The sequence below is a fragment of the Sinohyriopsis cumingii genome, chromosome 1 (genome assembly GCF_028554795.1).
Source record: "Sinohyriopsis cumingii isolate HCF-2022 chromosome 1, ASM2855479v2, whole genome shotgun sequence".
NCBI classification, from domain to species: domain Eukaryota; kingdom Metazoa; phylum Mollusca; class Bivalvia; order Unionida; family Unionidae; genus Sinohyriopsis; species Sinohyriopsis cumingii.
In genome coordinates, this window is record NC_142961.1 from 104785919 (window position 1) to 104810128 (window position 24210).

The following is a 24210-nucleotide window of genomic DNA, read 5'->3' on the forward strand; positions in this document are numbered from 1 at the left end:
AAGTATAGAGCAATCTATAAAGTTAATTAATTCTAATGCCAAAGATACTTTGACATTCACTTATAGGAAACCCAATGCTTTCTGCTTACTTACTATGTTTTTCTCTTCCTTAGTTTTTCTTAGTTTTTCCACTTTTGTTTTCACTACACTAACAGCCTGAGTAACTTCATCAGCAACTTTCTGAGCCTATAAGTAGAATAAAAAACATCCTACAATCAGTGTAGAGGCAAATATCTTAAACACCATGTATAACAAACCAGCTCAAGAGCTTAATGATGGAATCATTTTTCTGCTTAAAAATGTTTATGATCCATTTTTCTCTTCATTAAAGCAATACCTAGATGCAATTATTACTGAATCATACATGTAATATGTCTGATTATGTTCATTAAAGGTTCCTTTTCAGGTTGTACATCAGACATTTGAGTGATTTTCACATGTTGCAGGGTTGGGTGTCTCTCCAGCTGTGCCTCTCCAACTCTTTTACGGAGTCTCCATTCTCCAATGACTTTGAAAATATATTAATATTGATGCCTATGGAGTTTTGTTTGGGAAGAAAATAGCTGCAAATATGTGAGGGTTTTCTAAATGCTGATATGAGTCAAAAACTGTTGACCACTACATTGATGAGCATTTACATCCTCAAAATCTGTTTCATGCTACCTTAATGAGCATTTACATGATTAAAAACTGTTTAGTGCTACCTTAATGAGCATTTACATCCTCAAAAACTGTTTACTGCTACCTTGATGAGCATTTACATTCTCAAAAACTATTTAGTGGTACCTCAATGAGCATTTACATGCTCAAAAACTGTTTAATGCTACCTTAATGAGCATTTATTCTTGAAAAGGTTTACTTCTTCACAGTATTAAGTAAAAATCATGAATTATTTTATTAATAACTCAGAAACTTTCGTGTAGTGTAGACAGATACTCCATTCAACCAGCTCAACAACATCTGATCAAGATGGCCAGATTCACATGCAGCTTATATTCTTACAGCAACATTACCCTCATAAATCTAATTACTTTTACAATTAAAAAAAATAAACGAAATCATAAATACATTTGTTTTTATTAGTGAATGCACATATGAGAGAGATGGATGAAATAATGTTGTGTTGGTATCTACAATCATGTATATTCAGGTACATATTTTTATGTAGCTGTTGGAGAGAGAGAGAGAGAGAGAGACATAGAGGTTACATGGTTCATTGTTGTTGTTGTGGGTTTAATGCCATTTTTCAGCACATGATAGGCTATAAATGGCAGCTAGCTTAGCAGGTGGATGAAGAACCTAGGAAACCCTAGGAAAAACCGCTGACCCACTGGAAGCTACTGGCAAGCTTTTTCACATACCTACATTGGCCAAGCCTGAGACTCAAACCCATGGGGACAGAGGCGAGATGGCAGTGGTCAGTAAAGGTGAGTGTTTTGTATCTCTTGACCACCTGGGACCCCCATGGTGATTGTGATCTTCAGTGTCCAGTTAACTGATGACCATGATCTTCCTCATTTACAATGGCATTATATTTCATTGTCAATTTACACCTCTGATAAACAGTTCATTCTTATTTTATTTAATTATGACAGCCATTGTAACATTACATCAAAAACCACTTGACTGGCAAAGTTACTGCATGCTGATTAAATATGTCTAGAGGAAACTGAATCTACTATCTAGGCAATTCTAGTCAAGGCTGAAATGAAGGCAAGATTCTCTGAGATGAGATCAAATTAATGTGGATACCAGTTGGGAAATGAGGTTGTTCATTTCTTAGGTCATTGTCCTGCTGTTATTGAACATCAGTAGATATTGTAGTGACCAGCAATCACATGTATCATTCCTTCTTTGTGCTTGTTAATAAAGATAACAACAGAAGTATCGATCAAACAATAATGATAGAATCTCAACACAAAATGTTATTGAAATAAAAACATCAAAGTTTTGTTTTAAACTGCAAGCTATAGAGTAACAAACTTAGTCAAATGCTCTCCTTAATGATATTACTTAAGAAACTGAAACCAATAACATTATCACTGAATTTTACAGGGAATTTACTGTCCAGGTAATTTAAGTTTAGGTCGGATTAGTGTAGTTGGCTCAAAGGTGTGATCAAACTATCAGTAAGGAAATAAATATTTTATTTTAATTTGTTTACTATAATGAAACAATAAGACTATTTGACCATTGGTCTATGGTCTACACTTTGGCATGTACCAATATAAAATTTTATTGGATAAGGAAATATCATTATGGCTTCTAATTTTAAAATGTTCATGTGCTTTGTGACAGGGACTGACATAATAAAGGGCACTCATCAAGGGATATACCATTTAACTCAGATCTTTTGAAGAAAAATAATTCAAGCTCCTAGATAACTTTAAGAAATATACCGTTGCACTTGTCTGCCAACAATAAGAACATATTCTATCAATCACACTAGCTGAGAAAAATTTATCTTGAGATAAAAAAGAAATTTCCTAATTGGAGAGAAAATCATAGCCACCCCTCCCCAAAACATTAACTGGTCAGTCTTTATTGATATTGTTTATGAGCTATATAATGTAAAGGCTATAGCTAATTATTCATAAACATCAGTAGATACTGCAATGACAACATGAGATTACATGTATCAATCATTATTGGTTCTTGCCAGTAAAAATATCAATAAAAGGTTAGATCAAAGATTAAGTGTAGATTCTCAAGTAACAAAACCATTACCCTTTCAAAATGAAATGATCAAAGATATACTGTTCATTTTTTACAATTTTGGTCACCAATTTCTGTGGTGATATACAGCTGATGTTTCCCTTAAGTGTGAAAAATATATATAATTAAATGCACACTAAATGGTGCATTAAATGTGGCCACAAGTAGTTTACTTTACAATATAGCAAGAAAAAACAGATACTGTTTTTCATAATAAAGAGAGAATATTTGCTTACTCTGTGTGAATAATGGATATACTTCATCGAGTGGGTGTATTTTCATAAGTGGAAGACAAATCTCTCCAACCGAACATAAACACAAATATCTCTACTAAAACAATTACTTTTCTTCTGTCTATATAATTCATGAGCTAATCAAAATTTTCAATTATCCTTAATATTTTGTCATGAAAATTAATATTTATATTGTCACAGTATTGTGCCAGACATGTACAATGCTCACAGGTAGAGATCTAGGCAAACTTTTTTGTCAATAAAGAACACCTCTGTGATAATTTTTTAATGTTTTATAAAAAAAAATTAAATATTGCTTGCATTTCCAGTGTTTGTTTTTCTTTTTGTTTGTAAAACTATGACAGTCTATTCATTATTACATGTAGACCCACTCGTGATAAGTTATGCTAGAAACTTGTCTGCAAGTGTGACCAAGTTCTAACATCAATATTGTTTCATGATGTAAAGATTGTCTTTGACAACAGAATGTATCACCAAAAATAATATACATCTATTCAAATATTCTTACCTCTGAAAATCTGAAACATAATTCCTATTTTGCTTTAAAAATGCTTTTAAGTTACCTCAACGATAAACTCCACATATGGTGTACTATTTAAACTTATGAAACATTTTTAAAATATGCTTTCCTGGAAAAAGAAGGGTCTGAATATTAAGGTTAACACACTGTGAGAAAAAGATAAATATTAAAGATGTTGCAAAACTCTATAAAAAGGCACCCAAAAAAATATAAAGCCAACCCACTCCCATCCTTGAAATACAATGTCAACAACTTTCTGTAGAAACCACAAACTCTTGTCCAAAAAGTCCAAGAAATGCTCATTTGGATCCATCCTGGACATTTAAACAACAAAAGAACATCAAGAGAACTATGCACTGACCATTACAGTGATTCAGGTCCTTTTATGTTATAAAAACTTCAACATACCTTGTTTCTCTTTTCCCTGATATCTATTCGGGCCTTTTCAAACTCTGTAGAGTCAGCCTTGATACGTGCCTCCAAAATAGTTTTGGTGTGAGTTTCATCCATCATCTGTTTCCGAAAACTCTCTGCCGTGGCCTATGGTAAATGCATATGTTTGTCATAAATACACAGAGGATATTGTCTTTCCTATGCTAATAGACGATATTTTTAATTGTGTGGTAGCAAAAAATGCAATAGTTAATAAATGATGAAGCCACATGTTAAAACATATCATTTTTAGTATCAACATGGGAAAAGAAAATTTTCTTTTTATTATATGCCAAACTTGCTCTAGAATCAAAGTTTAAAAGATTAAACTCACTCTCTGGTACGCCATGTTCACCCCTACCCTTTTTCATATATTCACCTCATTTTCAAAAGCTGATCAAATAAATATATATAACCTAAGAAAGTGGTAGGATTGGGTTGACTTAAACTGTGATAGTTAATTACATTTTTGTCATTCTGTAAACTATTTGACCCTATCTGAAAACAATGCGAGCCTGATTCAACAATGCATTTCAGTGGGTTTATCAGTGCTGTAAAGGAAACAAGGGCAAATAACTTCTGAGGGATGCGAATGGCATCTGGTCAAATTTCTTTATCAATGATTGATTTCTATGTCTGTAATGTGAGGTGGGTTTTTTCTTCGTTCTAGCTCACAGAGTACTTGTTTTTATTTCTACAGGTACAACTATTGTGGGAAACACACAATCAAGCATCACACTGCATGATGGGATATCTTTTATTTTCACATGTGAAAATATAACGACATATTTTTCACATGTGAAAATATAAGGACATATTTTTTACATGTGAGAATATAAGGATATAGGACTGAAAATAAATGAAAATTATTTCACCAATAAATCTCTATATTTCACACACTTAAGTATAGAATAAAGTCTATTATATGAGTATTCATGGGGTATTACATTAATGTAATGAAGAATTAACATTAAATGCTACACCTCACCATCATCCAGTGACATATTTTACCATTCAATGAACCTCATTATGAAACAGTATCTTATAAACATACATAAATAGAATGGTTCTTCAGTAATGCTGATTAAAAGCAGCATTCAAAGCTTCCATGTAAAGACATAATTTTTGGCATGCCAAGGGGTATAACTCTTTCCAAACATATGGTAGACAAGACTAAATGTATAAAAGGCACAAATCTAAGACATAATGTTTATACTAAACTGCATAAGGATATGTTGAATAGTTCTTGAGCTACAGTATGTCAGTTATGATCAACATGAAGCTAACTGTAATGGGCTATAACTCCATCTAAAAATGAGCAGCTCGGACAAGACCCATAAAAGACACATCTATGTGTTTGTAGCAAAGTTCGTACCAAATTACATGAGAATATGTTGAATTGTTCTTGAGCTGTGCTGATTACAAGCAACATCCCATGTACAGACATGAACTTAATTGTTACAAGCCAAATTGTTGACAAGACAACACCACCCCTCTCAAGAAAGACATGTGTAGGTCTGTGAGAAAATGCAAAAAAAATAATGCCTCAGAAAATGTTGAATATTGAATGAACTATGCAGATTACAAGGACTGACTATAGTAGAGATATAAAACTTGTAAAACGAGGGCAATAACTCCATCAAATTTGGACCTAAAAAAATGAAACCTTAAAAAGGGCACATTTACCACATGTAGAAAGCAATTTGCCTACCAAATGGATGCCAATTAAGTCTAAGGAGATCAGAGTTCTTGTAGTTTCAAGACATCAGAATGGACAGACACACAGACAGACAGACTGATGGACAGATATGAGGTTAATTTTATACTGTTAGAGGACTCCAACATCTTGATGCATGGCCCCAGCAAAACTTTAAGTGGATCTCAGAAAAGCTATATACTACTTTATGGTAGTTAGAAGACTATTCCTTTTAAATTCACCAGAAAAATGAGGTTTATTTTTAATAGGGGTGAGAAATGAACCTTTTTTTCGGCACAATTTTAATTCCTTTCAATTGGTGGTACCCCCAAAAAAGTATTTTTCATTTTCCTCCATCCTCAGACACAGTGGAATATTCCTTAATGGTTTCAGAGACAAAATTCACATAAAAGGCATATTCTCAGCTATAGTTGCAACCTATTTGAATGGAGACTGAGATCACTGAATAAGAGCTGAAGATTTTTTGACAGCATGAAGTTTCTTAGAATTTGTTGCAGATAAGTGGCTATTGAGAAGTCACAAAAATGGATTTTTTCTATTTTCAGCAACAATGTCAATTGACATTACTTGTATGAACTTGAAAGTCCATACTATGCAACAGTCTCTGCCAGTTTTGGTAGAAAACATACCAAGAAGTTTCTTCATATGGAAATTAAAAAGAACAGAGTGATGTTTATTGATGCACAATGCATAAGCCCTGATACACAACCACATAGCACCGTACCATACACTCATACATGGCTTCAGGTCCGGTAAAACCTAACTATTGATTTTAGCAAAAATTTGATTGTGCACAAACATCTTCACAAATGTTACTTCTTAGAAGAACACTGATGAGTGAAAATCTGCATTAACCTTAAGGCTTTCCTCTGTTTTGAAGGCTTTATGTTGCTCAAAGTGCAGCTGCTCACGTGTCGTCTGATTGATATTGTAAATTTTGTTGAAGTCTTCCATCATGACACTCATTTGCTGTTGTAGCTTCATTTTCTCTCGTGTAATACGTGCCAAGTTCTTCTCATCCTTCACCTTTTGCTGTTCACTGCAAGATACATTCAAACCTGCTATAGTGACCTCAAGTATATTACAGAAACATGCATCAAGGTAAAAGTAAAATAGGATCTATTTATACATCAATCAATTTATTTATATTTACCAACCATATATACTTGCTTATAAGTTGAGTCTAACTGACAACAACATAGATCTTAAACTACTGAAGCATAATGTGTCAACAGATCAGGGTCTAAGTTGTTTGTTCTACAAATTAGTTCTAAAAATTAAGTAAATAATAATTCCTTCTAGCTGGTTCCTCTCAAAATTGTCATCATAAACTGAAATACTTGTAATATTTAAAATGACTTGCATCATACCTGTTGAGCAAAAGAAATAACATCCTCCATTATTCTATCATTTTTTTTTTACCCCTCTGTTTGTTAGTGGTTAGAGCATCTGCCTCGGATACAGGAGGTAGTGGGTTCAAACCCCAGCCGAGTCATATCAAAGACTTATCACAACATGGTTGGCCTGGTATCAGGATAATGTGACTGGATGGAACATCGTGCTACATATCTGTGGCATGATGCTCCAGTGCTAGACATCACCATAAACTGCCACACTCAGGACATTATAGCGATATGACTGAACAATTGTTAAAGCTAAGTTAAAAATCCAAATAACACACACATACTATAATGAATTCATTTGGTTGAAAAGCTCACTTGTTAAAATATCATGTTTTTGTACTACATGATGAAATATATCTGGTATTTATGAAGGAAAAAATAAATATTTCCTCTATGTATTTGCCTTGCCAAAAGAATTGAAAATCACATCTCTGTATCTTGGTAACAAAATAACTGGGCAACAATACCAAACAAAATTTTAATGATCTATTAGTTTAAAAAGCACACAAGAAAATGATTTCAAATTAACCTCTAACATTGAAATATGATTAAGAAACTGCATATGGGAACATTTTAACAAATAATACCATTGATAAATTCTTGCCAATGTCTTTTTCTGAAACAGTCTGCATGCTTAATTTTTACACTTTTGTTAAAATTTTATAATCATGCAATAAATATATGCATTTTGTGACCAGGTTGCAGAGTTATATCGTATCTGGGCACCAAGAAAGAATGAAAACAAGAATCACCTACAGATGACATATCACCCATGTTCCTGACTTATATAAAGATTGTCTCTCAGGTTTTATACTATACATGCAAGTACCCTATGGTGCAGCACTCACAATTTTCATACTAGTTATGCTACAGTTTGTTTCAATAGTAACATAAACAAAAAGCCCTGGGCCAGCACATTAAGCCCATGAATTTGTGACCTTGACTCCAAGGTCAAAGGTTAAGCAAAGAAATCATAGAATCAATTCTTTCATCTTCATAATGACTCAGCAAAGGCATAAAGAACAAATTCCATCTTATGATATTGGAAATACAAAACACTGAAAAAGCTTTAACCAAAACCTTCAAATAAAGTTTTCATCACTGTGACCTTGACACCAAGATAAAAGGGCAAATAAGCATGTAATAGAATGAACTGTTTTAGCTTCATAATGATCATGCTAAGTATGAAGAAAATACATTAAAATTACTTAGGAAGTGTAGTCAAATTAAGACATGTTACCCAAAACCTTTAAAATATTATATGACTGTGACCATGACCTTATACTCCAAGCAGCAATCAAGCATGTTGTTTAATTAAATGTTCTACCTTCATGATGATTTATGCCAAGTATCATGAGCATCTATTGAGCAGTTTATCAATATAAACAAAAGAAAACATGTTGTTTAATTAAATGTTCTACTTCATGATGATTTATGCCAAGTATCATGAGCATCTATTGAGCAGTTTATCAATATAAACAAAAGAAAACATGTTTACCAAAATGTTCACAAAATTTTTCTATGATTGCGACCTTGACCACAATGTAAAAGAGGAAAGTGAGCATGTCATATAATGAATTGTCCTAGCTTCATATTGATTTATGCCAGGTATGAACCTATCAAGGATTCTAGCAAACAAATGCAAATGAAAACTTTAACAAAACCAAAACAATTTGTTGATGCAACACTTCCACTTCCATTGTCGTGTTTCAAACTACAGTAGGTATGACAAATACTGAATGCAGGCAACTGAAATATCAATATTAAGGTACTTCTATGCATATTTTTGACATAAATACTTTGAATTTCATTTAAATATCTTGTATGGTTTGAGTAATGCTCTTGTAATGTAAACTTTAAAGAACAGGGACCAGCAGACAGCTGGGATACAGAATGATTTCTTGAAGATTATATATATATATATATAGGACGTCCATATTTACAATGTGTACAGGGAAATAATCAGCATCATGAATTTTGCTCCAGAAATGAAGTGATGGATGACAAACAGAAAAATAACAAAACAACGTAAAAAATATTACAATTGATGATTGTGAATAGCAAAGGGCACATCCACACATTTACATTACTAATTGTGTAAGCATACCAAGTTCATTTAGATATATTTAATGGTTTTACCTGGAAACAAAAGTGTGGATAATTGATGGACGGATGGACAAATGGCCAAAAACTTCAAAAATAATGGAACTGAAGAACTGTGTACAAAAATGTAACAAATGTGTACCAAATTTCAAATACATATCTAGAACAATTTTGGAGTTAATGAATGGCAGGGAAACAAAAATGTGAATAATAAATGGTTGGATCAACAAACAAATGGATGAAATGGTATAAAATAACTGAAGTTGAAGAACTGTGAATAGTAAAAGGCAATTCTTTGTCAAATATGTGTACCAAGTTTCAAAGAGATATCTTACATGGTTTTGGTGTTTCTCGTGGAATGAAAGTATCCATAATGGATGGACAGATAAATAGACAAACACAAAATATATTAAAACTGATAAAACTGTGAATAGGAAAAGGCACATCTGAACCAACAGAATAATTTGTATGTTACCATGTTTCATCGAGATATCTTAAGAAGTCTTGGAGTTATGCTATCGAAATGTATGTGTTTACAGACAGATGGACTCTGGACAGACATACAGATGAACAGAGCAATAGCGATATCCCTCCATATTACATAATGGCGGGGGGTAAAAATGAGAACAAACTGACCATTCTTTAATCTTGTCATTTAAATCCTGTACATCCATTTCCAATTCCTTTCTGACAGTGCTTGCATTCTTTGCTTCCTTTAGCATCCTCACGATGGAATTTTGATACTGATTTGTCTTTCCCTCATACGTACTTTTCTAAAATATGAAGAACATAGGAATTCAAATACCTTCACTGAAAATGCAGAATAATTCACATCACCACAATGAACATAAATGTAATTGAAACTATTTATGTTGGGCAAGTTAATAAGTAAATAAGTGAGCAAATACAGAAATTACTGCAAAATTTGCATTTGTTTGGAAAGTAAAACTTGTCTTCAGGGCTTACTGTAATAAATCTTTGAGGAAAAGATGCAACTGAAAATCAAAACACTGATTTCATAAAGTCTTTCAAATGTTTAAAGGTTTTGAGGCTGTGAGCAAATTTAAAGTGCTTACACACTAGTTCAGTATTTTACAACTGACTTATTTTCCTTATACTTTCAAAATTGTTTGCTTTGTAGTTCTTAAAAAAATCCACATAGAATGCAAAAAAATTATTTGTGTTAGTAGGTGTAAAATTATTACTTCTGACAAACAAGGGTTCAAGTAACAAGCTAAAGATCAATAGTGATGAATCTATCCTAAATATGAAGACATCCTACTATGAACATTTTTCATACAACAGGATAAAAGTTTATCATTCATTCAATAGGATAAAAGTGTATCATTCATACAACAGGATAAAAGTGTATCATTCAAACAACAGGATAAACATGTATCATTCAAATAACAGGATAAAAGTGTATAATTCAACAGGATAAAAGAGTACTGATTCATGCAACTGGATAAAAGTGTATTATTCATACAACAGGTTAAAAGATAAAAGTGTATCATTGATACAACAGGATAAAAGTGTATCATTCATACAACAGGATAAAAGTGTATCATTCATAAAACAGGATACAAGTGAATCATTCATACAACAGGATAAATGTGTATCTTGCACATAGCAGGCATTTATTTTTCTACAAAATAAATTCTTTCTTTTACATAGCATGCAATTTATTCCAACAATTTCTGTGCAAGTTATGAGTAAAATTTACCTAAATTACTAAAGATAAATTTCAAAAACAATCTTCATTGTTTTTTAAAATCAGAATATGCAACATAATGAAGGAGAGTAGAAAAACTGAATCTAGTGAGTATAGATTCAATTGAATCTCCTTCAGGCAGCTTGAAGAAGCAGGAATATGTAAACGGTAAGACTTAAAAAATGAAATGGGCTAGAAAGAAAGAAAAAAAGGAAAAAATACAAACAGAAGAAAGAGAGACAAAGACAAAGACACAAATACCAACACAGAAACAGACAGAAAAACAAACAGGTAGACAGGTAAACAAAGACATGATAGCATGGCCATAAAAGAGTACTGTGTTACAAATCACTCTATACTGAAGGAGATTCAATGTCAAAATTTTTTTAAAGTGGGATTCATGACCATACCCATGTTACCCATGTTATGTTACCCATGTTATGTTACCCATGTTATACGTGCACTGAAGACCATACATGTGTTATATGTGGGACTGTGCTATAGTTAGGTGCATTCATTACAATATTGTGTTAAATAACCGACTGTGCTATAATGAGGTGTATTCATGGCCATACATGTGTTATATATGGAACTGTGCTTTAATGAAGTGAATTCATGACCATACATGTCTTATATAATGGACTGTGCTATAATGAGGTACATTCATGACCATACATGTCATATAATGGACTGTGCTATACTGAGGGGAATTCATGACCATACATGTATTATATGGGATGGTGTAATAATGGGGTGCATTCATGATCATACATGTGTTATATAATGGACTGTGCTACAATGAGGTGCATTCCTGACCATACTGTGTTATATATAGGATGGTGCTATACAGAGTTACTTTATAGTGAGATACCTTGAAAAAAATTAATACAATTTGAAATGAGGAGAAATGTAGTATAAATTTGTAATTGATCTGATTTCAGTGGATCAGTTCAGTTTATTGCTCTTATAAAAATTATGTAGAGAAAAAAAACAAATTTAGCATTATTATGGAGTGGTCTGATTTTGGGTGTGGTCAGAAAGAGAGGTTTTACAACCAGTCAGCACACTTCATGATACATAGTAAGCAATAATAGTCACAATAATTAGGGTAAGGCTTATAGGTAAGTAGTCACAATAATTACAGCAATAATAATCACAATAATCAGGGCCCAGCAATGTGGAATGAATTGTCCACTGAACTTAAACACAAAGCCACAGTGATCCCATTCAAAAGTGCTCTTAAAACTCACTTATTTCAACTGCAAGAACAAATGTTCCCTACCTTAAATATTTTCAGCATGTTATTTTATATTTTTTTAATTTCATGGTGTTTGTTTTTTGTAATAATATCATTATACATGAATATCTTTTTTATGTCATAGGTGTTGTCTAATGTTGTAAAGCACTTAGAGCTTCTAAAGATTAGGCGCTATACAAAGTCCTCATTATTATTATCATTTTTATTATTATAGGTAAATAGTTACCATAGTCAGGGCAAGGCTTACAGGTAAATAGTCACAATAAACAGTGTAATATTTATAGGTAAATAGTCACAATAAACAGAGTAAGGCTTATAGGTAAATAGTCACAAAAATCAATGTAAGGCTTATAGGTAAATAGTCACAATAATCAGTGTAAGGTTTATAGGTAAACAGTCACAATAATCAGTGTAAGGCTTATAGGTAAATAGTCACAACAATCAGTGTAATGTTTATAGGTAAACACTCACAATAATCAGCATAAGGCTTATAGGTAAATAGTCACACTAATCAGTGTAAGCCTTATAAGTAAATAGTCACAACAATCAGTGTAATGTTTATAGGTAAATAGTCACAATAATCAGTGCAATGTTTATAGGTAAATAGTCACAATAAACAGTGTAAGCCTTATAGGTAAATAGTCACAACAATCAGTGTAATGTTTATAGGTAAATAGTCACAATAATCAGTGTAAGGCTTATAGGTAAATAGTCACAATAAACTGTGTAATGTTTATGGGAAAGAAATCACAATAATCAGGCTAATGTTCATAGGTAAATAGTCACAGTAATCAGGGTAAGGCTTATAGGTAAATAGTCACAACAATCAGTGTATTGTTTATACGTAAATAGTCACGATAATCAGTGTAAGGTTTATAGGTAAATAGTCACAACAATCAGTGTAATGTTTATAGGTTAATAGTCACAATAATCAATGTAAGGCTTATAGGTGAATAGTCACAATAATCAGTGTAATGTTTATAGGTAAACATTCACAATAATCAGTGTAAGGCTTATAGGTAAATAGTCACAATAATCAGTGTAAGCCTTATAGGTAAATAGTCACAATAATCAGTGTAATGTTTATAGGTAAACATTCACAATAATCAGTGTAAAGCTTATAGGTAAATAGTCACAATAATCAGTGTAATGCTTATAGGTAAATAGTCACAATAATCAGTGTAATGTTTAAAGGTAAACATTCACAATAATCAGTGTAAAGCTTATAGGTAAATAGTCACAATAATCAGTGTAAAGCTTATAGGTAAATAGTCACAATAATCAGTGTAATGTTTATGGGTAAATAGTCACAATAATCAGGGTAATGTTTATAGGTAAATAGTCACAATATTCAGCATAAGGCTTATAGGTAAATAGTCACAACAATCAGTGTAATGTTTATAGGCAAACATTCACAATAATCAGTGTAAGGCTTATAGGTAAATAGTCACAATAATCAGTGTAATGCTTATAGGTAAATAGTCACAATAATCAGTGTAATGTTTATAGGTAAACATTCACAATAATCAGTGTAATGCTTATAGGTAAATAGTCACAATAATCAGTGTACGGCTTTAAGGTAACCAGTCACACTAATCAGTGTAAAGCTTATAGGTAAATAGACACAATGCTCACTGAAGTGAATAAGCAATAGAACAATTGTGATCTTGCAAAGTAATGTCTCAGAATACAGTGGATACTGGTTAATTGGGACACATGGGGACTTGAACACTTTGGCCCAATTAAGCAGCTGCCCTAATGATGTGGAGGAGTTAAAACAGTATACATGTATTTTGTCCTTTAAGATTTGTCCCAAATAAACGGTTGCCCTAATTAAATGATGGCCCAATTAATCAGATTCTACTGTATACCAAAAATTTCTTATGTTAATGGATTATTGGCAACGTGTAAGTCACAAAAAATGGAATATATTTAAGGTATAACGAAACATACAAATTAAGGGGAAATTATTAATAAATATCATATAAACTTGATTGTAAGTCAAATCTAATTGTAAACAACAAAGACCCTGATCTGCTCTTTCACAATGTGCTAGCAGATCAAATATTCTGTTGTTTGTTCAACTGATTAATCCTAACAAACTGCACAGACCAAGATATGTGGTGCATTATGGGATTGCTGATATAGGTGTATGAATTTGCAGTTGGACTTGACATATAAGTGAGCATATATGGTAAGTGAAAATTAAAGAGAAAATAAGTTTGTACATAACCAAAGACTCACATATTAGAAAAAAATATTTGTTTTTGCATGCTATATATGCTTACCTATAAGTCAAGTCCAACTGCAAAATGCACAGACCCAGATCTGTGGTCCCATCATGCATCAGCAGATCTGGGTCATGAGTACTTAGTAGAATAAACAACACAGACACTGATCTGCATGCAATTTACAAGGGCAGAACAGGATCTATCTTACTTACAGTTGGACTTGACTTAAAATGAGTACAGATGGTTTTATTCAGAAATAAAAGGAAATTATATAACTGACTAGGTTCTTGAAATGGGAGCTAGTTCGAGCATTTAATACATTGATGTCAAATAGCACAAATTAATGAAATGCTACAACTGCATGTACAAGCTATCACAGAAGTATATGTAGTAATGGGCTGTAAATCATCAAGGTTACCTTGAACTTGAGTGAATCCGCCAGATTGGCATTCTCTATCTCCAGATTCTGTTTTTCAAACTCTAGTTCTGATTTTTTGGACTGCATCTCTCGCACCTGACAAAAATAAAAAATATTGTATTTTTTGTAGGTGCTTCTCATAATGTTGACATTACAAGAACAGGTATAACTGCAATCTCTTACTCTGCACAATTTGTTTTCATTAAATTATGGGTATGAATCTATTACTCTCAATGTTCAAAAGAAACGCCATGACAAAAAAAACATTTTATTAATTTTAAAGTTATAAAAACATCAGCTTTTATTAATATTTTATGGAGAGATCTATTTGATAATATCAAGCCTAACATTAAGACATTTATATACAACTTTAGAAGTAACAAGGCATCTGAGAATATTTTATAACTGAAGAATTTTGGCTAATGGTGCAATATCATAACTTAAGAAAATGCTGAAAGTCAAAATTGATTTAGGCTTCTGAAGAATTATTAAGACCCATACCAAATTTGGTTTCAAATGATAAATACAGTGTGAAAATTATTGAGTGGGAAGAAATCTATTGTACCAAGGTATGTACATGTGTACAGAACACAACTACATTGCCAACACTATACAAAGCAAAACAAGTACATGTATTTATAATATTCAATACAAATGTACATAAAACTCCTTTAAAGTCTTCTGGGTAAATTCTTTGGTTGCAGGTTGCAAACTTTATTTAAAAACAATTGGCAAACAATGTGCCATGATCCTTCCAAGAAAACATTAACAATTTTCCATGATAATTTTAATGAAATAATAATAACAATAATAATAATAATGACTTTATTGAAAGATGGTGACACAATTAGTTACACAGAACTAATCCTTCTGTGGCCCTCTATTATATGCATATTTACATTCAAAGTACATGTAAGTCACACACACACACACATACATACACACACCACACAGCATTGATAATAAACTATTGATAAATGGACAAAATAAACAAAATTTAAATGAACATGCTCCACCTAGATACATTGTGTATATAAAGTACAAACGTAGTGAGACAAGAAAGAGGAAGGTAAGTAAATTTGTACACTAAGTTGCAATGTATTTGTCAAATTGAACAGCTTACACTTTTCATCCATTGAATTGGATTATAATCAAAAGCATTTATATTTGTACTTTCTCTAATTTTCTTTGTGATTCTGTTCCAAATTAGTGATCCCGAACACTGAAAACTTTCCTTTAAGAGTTCTTTATTTGGTTTTGGGATTGATGAAGCTGATCTTAATTTGTGAGTGTTGCCTTGTTTTCTAGCATGAAATAGTTCATTGAGACAAAATGGTGCCATACTGTTTAAAACTTTTTTCACAAGTCTAGCTTTTCTGAAACAATATTGGTTCACTTACTGCTAACATTTTAATATCATTCACAGCATTTGGGATGTTTCGAGCTTTATCTGAATCTGCATGCTCTTTCTTGCAAGCAGAATAATTTGTAAATATTCTTGTCAGACGTGTTTCCCCAGATAACATTAAAGTAGTCTAGGTACTGCTGTATATTGCATTTGTAATAAATTAATCTATGTTTAATTAATAGATATGGCCTTATCTTGCTAATTTGCTAATTAACCACAAACAAATTGACTTTATGACATATGACTTGAATATGTTCATTCCATTGCAAATTGTTGTCAACTTCACCCTAAGGATTTGGACATGGGAAACTGTTTGTAGGCAAATTTCAGTCAATTTAACTTTCAAGTTGTTACAATTTTGTTCTCTTTGGTTTGGTAGTGATCATTAATACTTTAGTCTCAGCTGCATTTACCAACATGACATTTTCCATACACCAGGAATCTAGTCCAAGGAAAGCTATCTGAAGGGAGACTTCTAGGTCTGAATTTAGCTGTTTGAAATCTGATATAGTGTGGTATCATTTGCATATAAGTCGGTAGATGAAATACAGCTGCCTAATTTCATTGGCAGATTTTTAATGAAAATGAGAAAGAGGAGTGGGCCTAGGATTGATTCCTGTGGTACTCCACATATAACTGGTTCTTCATTAGAAAAACTGCCATTTATTTGGACTCTGTTTTCTCATTGATAGATGTGATGTAAACCAATTACTCATTAAAATGTCACACTGATAAATGCTCAATTTGTTGATAAAAAAATCTCAAGATCGACAAGGTTAAAAGCTTTTCTAAAATCAACCTGCATGGATCCAACTAATTTTCCTTGACCTATCTGTCTACCATGGAGACAAAGGCTGTCTCACAGGAGTGGTTTTCTATGAACCATGGTCAGTTTTTATAATTAAGTCAAAGCTTGATAGGTCATGAATATCTTTTTTAAGTTGTTTGGACAGAGCTGGTGAGTAAATGTGGGAACTTTGGATCATGACAATTTATGTATGCATGTATTACCTTATCACACTTTCTAGGATACCACAGTCAAACATTGGGATATGATTTAGTGGTTTACAAAAAGTACATAACAGTCTCAGAATTTTCATGAACCTCCTTAGGGGCTTGAGTAGGGTGTTTTGAATTGTTTGGGTTTTAATGGCACTTTAGCACAGTATATTAACTACATCACATAGAGGAAATGGAATCTAAGTGCCTTTCCCAAGAGCACACTGAGGCAGATGACCTGTGATGGCCTGTTTTGAATGCACAACCCTTGGATTATGAGTCAGAAACTCCACAGACACAAATACTGCAGGGGGCCCCAAGTGGCCGAGTGGTCTAAAGCGCTCTCCATTATGGATCACTGCCATCTCACCTCTGTCTGCGTGGGTTTGAGTCTAGGATTCGGCTAATGTGGGTATGTGAGATAGCTTGTCAGTAGCTTCTCGTGGGTCGATGGTTCTTCCCGGGGTTTTCCCAGGTTCTTCCTCCACCATTAATAGTGGCTGCCATGCATAGCCTATTGTGTGCTGAAAAATGATGTTAAACCCAACAACAACAACAACAACAACAAATACTGTGGCTTGCTAGCTAGGGGATAGGTGGAGTAGTATTTGGCAAAAACAGAGCTGAGAAGGGGAAATTCCATACTATAGCTCATTATTTAAACTAAAAAGGTCTGTAGATTTTGCATTTAATCCTAAAGCTTTTTTATTTCTAACTCTTCCAGGACCTGTAAAGCAAGAAATATTTTCTTTTACATTTTCTCATGACACTGTTAGATATTTCTGTATCTTCACATTTTCTTCAGGACTTGAAAAGCCAGAAATATCCTTCCATATTTTTACAAGTATTCCAAATACAATATTGTAGAAACCTTTGAGTAAAGCTAACCTTAGCTGCCTGAATTTCCTCCGCTGCCTTCGCATTCTCAACCTTGACATCTAGAACCACAAGTTCCTGCTCATTGTCTTTAAGCTGCTGTTGAATATCATTTATCTGATAGATATATGCATTGTATGTCCTCTTAGCCTCTGCCAGTTCATCACTGAAAAAAAAATAACTGAGGTCAATTTTTATTTCTTATAAACCTACCTATGATTATGCTATGGGCATTACTTGATATTACATCTTTCAATAATCATTATGGGAAGACACTGCAGGACGCTTTTATTGGTTTCCATTTTTGACCTTATACAGAGTAATCTCAGAATGAACAGTATCCAGAGATGTAATAATCTTGGAATGAACAATATATGCAGATGTAATAACAATCCTGGAATGAACAGTATCCACAGATGTAATAATCTTGGAATGAACAATATATTCACATGTAGTAGTAATCTTGGAATGAACAATATATGCAGATGTAATAACAATCTTGGAATGAACAGTATCCACAGATGTAATAATCTTGGAATGAACAATATATGCAGATGTAATAACAATCTTGGAATGAACAGTATACACAGATGTAGTAGTAAAATTGGAATGAATAGTATAAACAGATGTAGTAATAATCTTGGAATGAACAGTATACACAGATGCAATAATCTTGGAATGAACAATGTACACAGTTGAAGTAGTAAAGTTGGAATGAACACAATATACACAGATGTAAGAATAATATTGGAATGAACAGTGTGCACAGATGTAGTAAAATTAGAGTGATCAGTATACACAGATAAAGTGATCTTGGAATGAACAGTATACAAAGATGAAGTCATCTTTGAATGAACAATATACAAAGATGAAGTGATCTTGGAATGAAAAGTATACAAAGATGTAGTAATAATATTGGAATGAATGTATAAATAGATGTAGTAATAATCTTGGAATAAACAGTATACACAGATGTAGTAATGGTAATGATCTTGGAAAGAACAGTATAACAGATGAAGTGATAATCTTGGAATAAACAGTATAAACAGATGCATTAAATGTAACGATCTTGGAATGAATGGTATAACAGATGTATTAACAGTAATAATATTGGAATGAACAATATACACAGATGAAGTGATTTTGGAATTAACAGTATACAAAGATGTAGTAGTAATATTGGAATGAATAGTATAAACAGATATAATAAAAATCTTGGAATAAACATTATAAACAGATGAAATAATTATCATGGAATAAACAGTATACACAGTTGTAGTAACAGTAATGATCTTGGAATGAACAACATAACAGATGAAGTAGTAATCTTGGAATGAACAGTATACACAGATGTAGTAATGGTCTTAGAATTAATAGTGTAGTGTACTTTATTATGTAAGTAATTTATAATGTACTTTATTACGCAGTAATGTATAATGTACTTCATTATGTAAGTAATGTATAATGTACTTCATTATGTAAGCCATGTATAATGTACTTTATTATGTAAGCAATGTATAATGTACTTCATTATGTAAGTAATGTATAATGTACTTCATTATGTAAGTAATGTATAATGTACTTCATTATGTAAGCAATGTATAATGTACTTCATTCAAAAGAATGCTGTCCATATGACTTTGTTTTCATAGTGTGAATAATGAGTATACGATTGTCAGAATAGGAGTGTAAGTATCTTGTTGGTGTGTACACATGGGTGAGGTCGGATAGGTATGTTGGACTAGAGTCCAACAGAGAAACGTAGCACAGAGAACAAATTTTTTTGTTTGATTCTGGATTGAATGGATAGCCAGTGTAGGGTACAGAGCAGTGGGGAGGTGTGCTCTGATCGTGTTACTCTAAGTATGATCCGAGCAGCTGTGTTTTTAACTTTTTAAAGTTTCTGAAGTAGATATTGAGATGAACCAGACAGAACTGAGTTACAATAGTCCAGTCTTGAAAGTACTAGTGAACACACAAGTGTTTTAGTGGCATCAACTGAAAGATATTTGCGAATTGAGCTGATGCGTCTCAGCTCAAGATATGCAGCCTTGCATATGTTCATGACAAGTTGGTGCAATGTGAGAGTACTGTCCAGAGTAACACCTAGGTTTCATACTGATTGTGTGAATGTAATGTTGGTGTTGCTGATATTTATTGTTTGAGGTAAAGGATGTGAATGAGAAAGTCTTTGTGTTGTGATCAGAATGGCCTCAGTTTTATCATCATTCATCTACAGCTTGTTACATGTCATCCATGATTTCACATCAGAAATGCACCTCTCTACACCTTGGATGGTAGCATCAACTTCAGTTGGGTGGCTAGATTTGTATATTTGGGTGTCATCAGCATACACTTGGTGAGACACTGGATGATGATCTATGACACTTGAGAGCGAGTGAGTGTATATAATGAAGAGAACAGGTCCAAGAACAGACCCCTGTGGAACACCACAACATAGATCAACTGGGCTGGAGTGTATTCCATTTGCTGATACAATTTGTGTCCTGTTGCCCAAGTAGGACTTGAACCACATTAAGGCTGTATCATGAATGCCAAATACATGCTGGAGACAGTGAAGTAATATATCATGGTATATTGTGTCAAATGCTGCAGACAAATCAAGAAGGGTGAGGACTGTAATCTTTCCACTATCCAACGCAGAGAGAATGTCATTAACTACTTTTAGAAGAGTAGTTTCAGTACTGTAATATATAATGTACTGTGTTGGAATTGGATCAAGTTCAAGGGTGATATGCAGATTGTACATTGCTGAAAAGACTGTTTGAATTCAGATGAGATACAAGCTGGGATAAAACAAACTTTTCTAAGATTTTTTATATGAATGGGAGATTAGAAACTGGGCAGTAGTTCTTTAAATCGTTATGGTCTAGTGTTGGTTTCTTCAGCAAAGGCTTTACAATGGCAGTTTTGAAAAATGATGGGAATTCCCCGGATGAGAGAGAGGTATTAATAACATCAGTTAGTGAAGGCAATACTGGATCTAAGCACTCAAGCAGCAGTGATGTTGGAATTGGATCAAGTTCAAATGACTTTGGTGCACTCTTCAGGATTGTACGTACGAAATCTACACCACTTCCAACTACCTTCTTTTAAGCTGACCTTCCGGCAGTAATATATAATGTACTTCATTATGTAAGCATTTTATAATGTACTTAATTACATAAATAATATATAATGTACTTCATTATGTAAGTAATGTATAATGTACTTCATTATGTAAGCAATGTATAATGTACTTCATTATGTAGTAATATATAATATACTTCTTTTTGTAGAAATGTATAATGTACTTCATGGATGTGTTCTGAGAAATAATATAAAGCAATCAATCTGAAATAGAAGTAGAGGGTACAGACAGGTATGAGGGGGATGTGGCGTATGTGACCCATAGCCCTCATCAAGTGTTCTGACCAGTGAAGGGTGGATTCAACTTGCAGGAAGGGGGTATGTGACCCCATAGACCTAGCTGAGCATTTTTGCCAGTGAGGGATAGAGACAGAAGTGTGGGAGTGCATGTCTCCACAGGGCCTTACCGAGTGTCCTGGACAGTGGAGGGAAAATTCAATATATAAGAAGGGAAGCAAAGAATTAGGATAGTGAATAGTATTCAGTTGTGGACACATTATGTGGTTATATATATATTGGTGACTTATGGATTGAAAAATTGTGTAAATTCATGGAGCCAAGCTGTGAAATGATATTCAGACCTGGATACAAGTGGAAGAATTGACTTTGGTGAGTTCCAAATGTAGTACAATGACAGAACTGTACAACTGAAAGACAGCTGAATAGCAGACCTTGAATCAGTTTCACTTAATCTCATTTCATTTAATATTTTATCACAATCTCTAGAGGTAGTGTTAGCGGGAATGTATATGAGTGTGCATTACTAGTTTTTATGTCATTAAATGTAATACTATTTGTGCATTTTTCTGTTTGTCTTCATTATTTGAGTGACTATCACCTGTCCAAAACATTCACCCTCCCATATTAAGTATCTGATTAAATGTAGGGCAGTTTGTGAAAATATAATATACTTCATTATGTTGTACTATATAATATACTTCATTATGTGGTGTGTGCGTGTGTGATTTGGATTTTTTTACATAGCTTTAACAATTTTTCAGTCATATTGCTATGATGTCTGCAGTGTGGCAGTTTATAGTGATGTCTAGCACTGGGGCATCAAGCTGCAGACATGTAACATGATGTCCCACCCAGTCACATTATCCTAACACCAAACTGACCAGTCCTAACACTAACTTCTTAATGCTGAGCGCCAAGCGAGGCAGCTGTTAGTACCATTTTTGTAAATCTTTGGTATGACTTGGCTGGGAATCGAACCCACAACCTCCCGCATCTGAGGCGGATGCTCTAACCACTTAGCCACCAGAGTGGTTCATTATGTGGTACTACATAATATACTTCATTATGTAGCAATGTATATTATACTTCATTATGTGGAAATATATAATATACTTCGTTATGTAGTAATTTATAATATACTTCATTATGTTGCAATGTATAATATACTTCATTATGTAGCAATGTATATTATATTTCATTACATGGAGATATATAATATACATCATTAATAAGTAATTTATAATATACTTCATAATGCAGTAATGAACCCGGGTTCTTCCTCCACCATTAATACTGGCCACCATGTATAGCCTACCGTGTGCTGAAAAATGGCGTTAAACCCTACAAAAACAACAACAGCAGTAATGAACAATGTACTTCATTTCATAAGTAATGTATAATATACTTCATTATAATGCAGCCATGCTATATGGCTCCCATGGACAGAATTATAATGAGGGAGTGTTGTATCATGTATTTCATTATTAATTCATCTTTCTATTAGGTGGGATACTCTATGGATCCATGGACAGTTTTATAATGAGGGAGTGGTGTATTATGTATTTTATTATAAGGTGGTCTCGAAAGGTGTTATACTTTATAGCTCCATGGATAGCATTTTAGTGGGGGAGTGCTGTATCATGCATTTCATTATTAAGTGGCTTCACTGTAAGTTGGTATACCCTATAGCTCCATGGATAGCATTTTAATGATAAAGTGCTTTATCATGTATTTCATTATTAAGTGACTTCACTGTAAGTTGGTATTCCCTATAGCTCCATGGATGGCATTTTAGTGAGGGAGTGCTGTATCAAATATTTCATTAAGTGGTTTGACTATAAGCTGGTATACCCTACAGCTCCATGGATGACATTTTAATGAAGGAGTGCTGAAGGATATATGAAAGAGCAAACAACCTTCAAACATAACATATTACAAAATGACAGACTGATGTATGGATGGACAGATGCTGACTAAATGCATAGATGAACTGACAAATGCTTTTACTACATCCCCTGTTTTTTATTTATGTGGAGCTGAAGCAATACAAATTAAAATAATTTTGTACTTATTAATTAAAGAAGACTGCATAGTAAATTGCGGTGGCCTACAATTGGCCATAAAATTGATATTTTCAAATGTTTAAATTTCAGATTATTGTGAGCCAGCTCTGTTGTTAGGTCAACCCTTTGACAAAATCCCCAATAATTTTTTCTGAATTGTTTAAGGTCTGGTTTCTATGTTTCTACCTGATGCTGCATTTATTTTGAAGTCAAGGTCTTTGGAGGAATTAGCACACAGGTGTTACTCAGTAAATTTAACAGAATCAAGACTCTTACCCCTGGGTTAACATGTCATGACATGGATGGGATTGCTGTGCTGGCCTTAATCATTGTACCATTTGGTACCATATATACTTGCTTATGAGCTGAATCCAAGTGCAAACTGCACATATCCAAACCTATCATTGCACAATGTGCTGGCAGATCTTGGTCTATACAGTGTGTAAGGAGTAAGCAGTAGAACAAGTAAGAATAGGCCCTGATCTGCCAGCACATTAAGCAAAGAAAGATCAGAGCCAATGATGTCTGCAGTTGTATTTGACTTATAAGTGTGCATATACGGTACATGGTTACTATTTTTTTGAATGGATACTCCTGTTTATTGTCTGTTCCTTATTAATAGTCAACCAGCTGTAACAGATTCATGCATAACTGATAATGGCAAAAAATAGAATGCTTTAACTTGACATTTAAAATTTGCATTGTGCATATG

The 24210-nt window shown here is 33.2% G+C and overlaps 1 protein-coding gene across 2 annotated transcripts in view; it reads right to left on the minus strand.

Annotated features, from left to right (window-relative positions):
• The window catches only part of LOC149807491 (coiled-coil domain-containing protein 178-like), an 83741-nt gene that overhangs the window by 27079 nt on the left and 32452 nt on the right, over positions 1-24210 (minus strand). For both annotated transcript variants that reach the window (XM_089967133.1, XM_089967123.1), the window contains exons 10-15: positions 18058-18211; positions 14763-14858; positions 9781-9917; positions 6494-6677; positions 3898-4029; positions 94-186 (exon numbers count right to left, since the gene is read on the minus strand). In XM_089967133.1, the coding sequence (XP_089823259.1) occupies positions 94-186; positions 3898-4029; positions 6494-6677; positions 9781-9917; positions 14763-14858; positions 18058-18211 (796 nt within the window). The remainder of the gene's footprint in view (positions 1-93; positions 187-3897; positions 4030-6493; positions 6678-9780; positions 9918-14762; positions 14859-18057; positions 18212-24210) is intronic.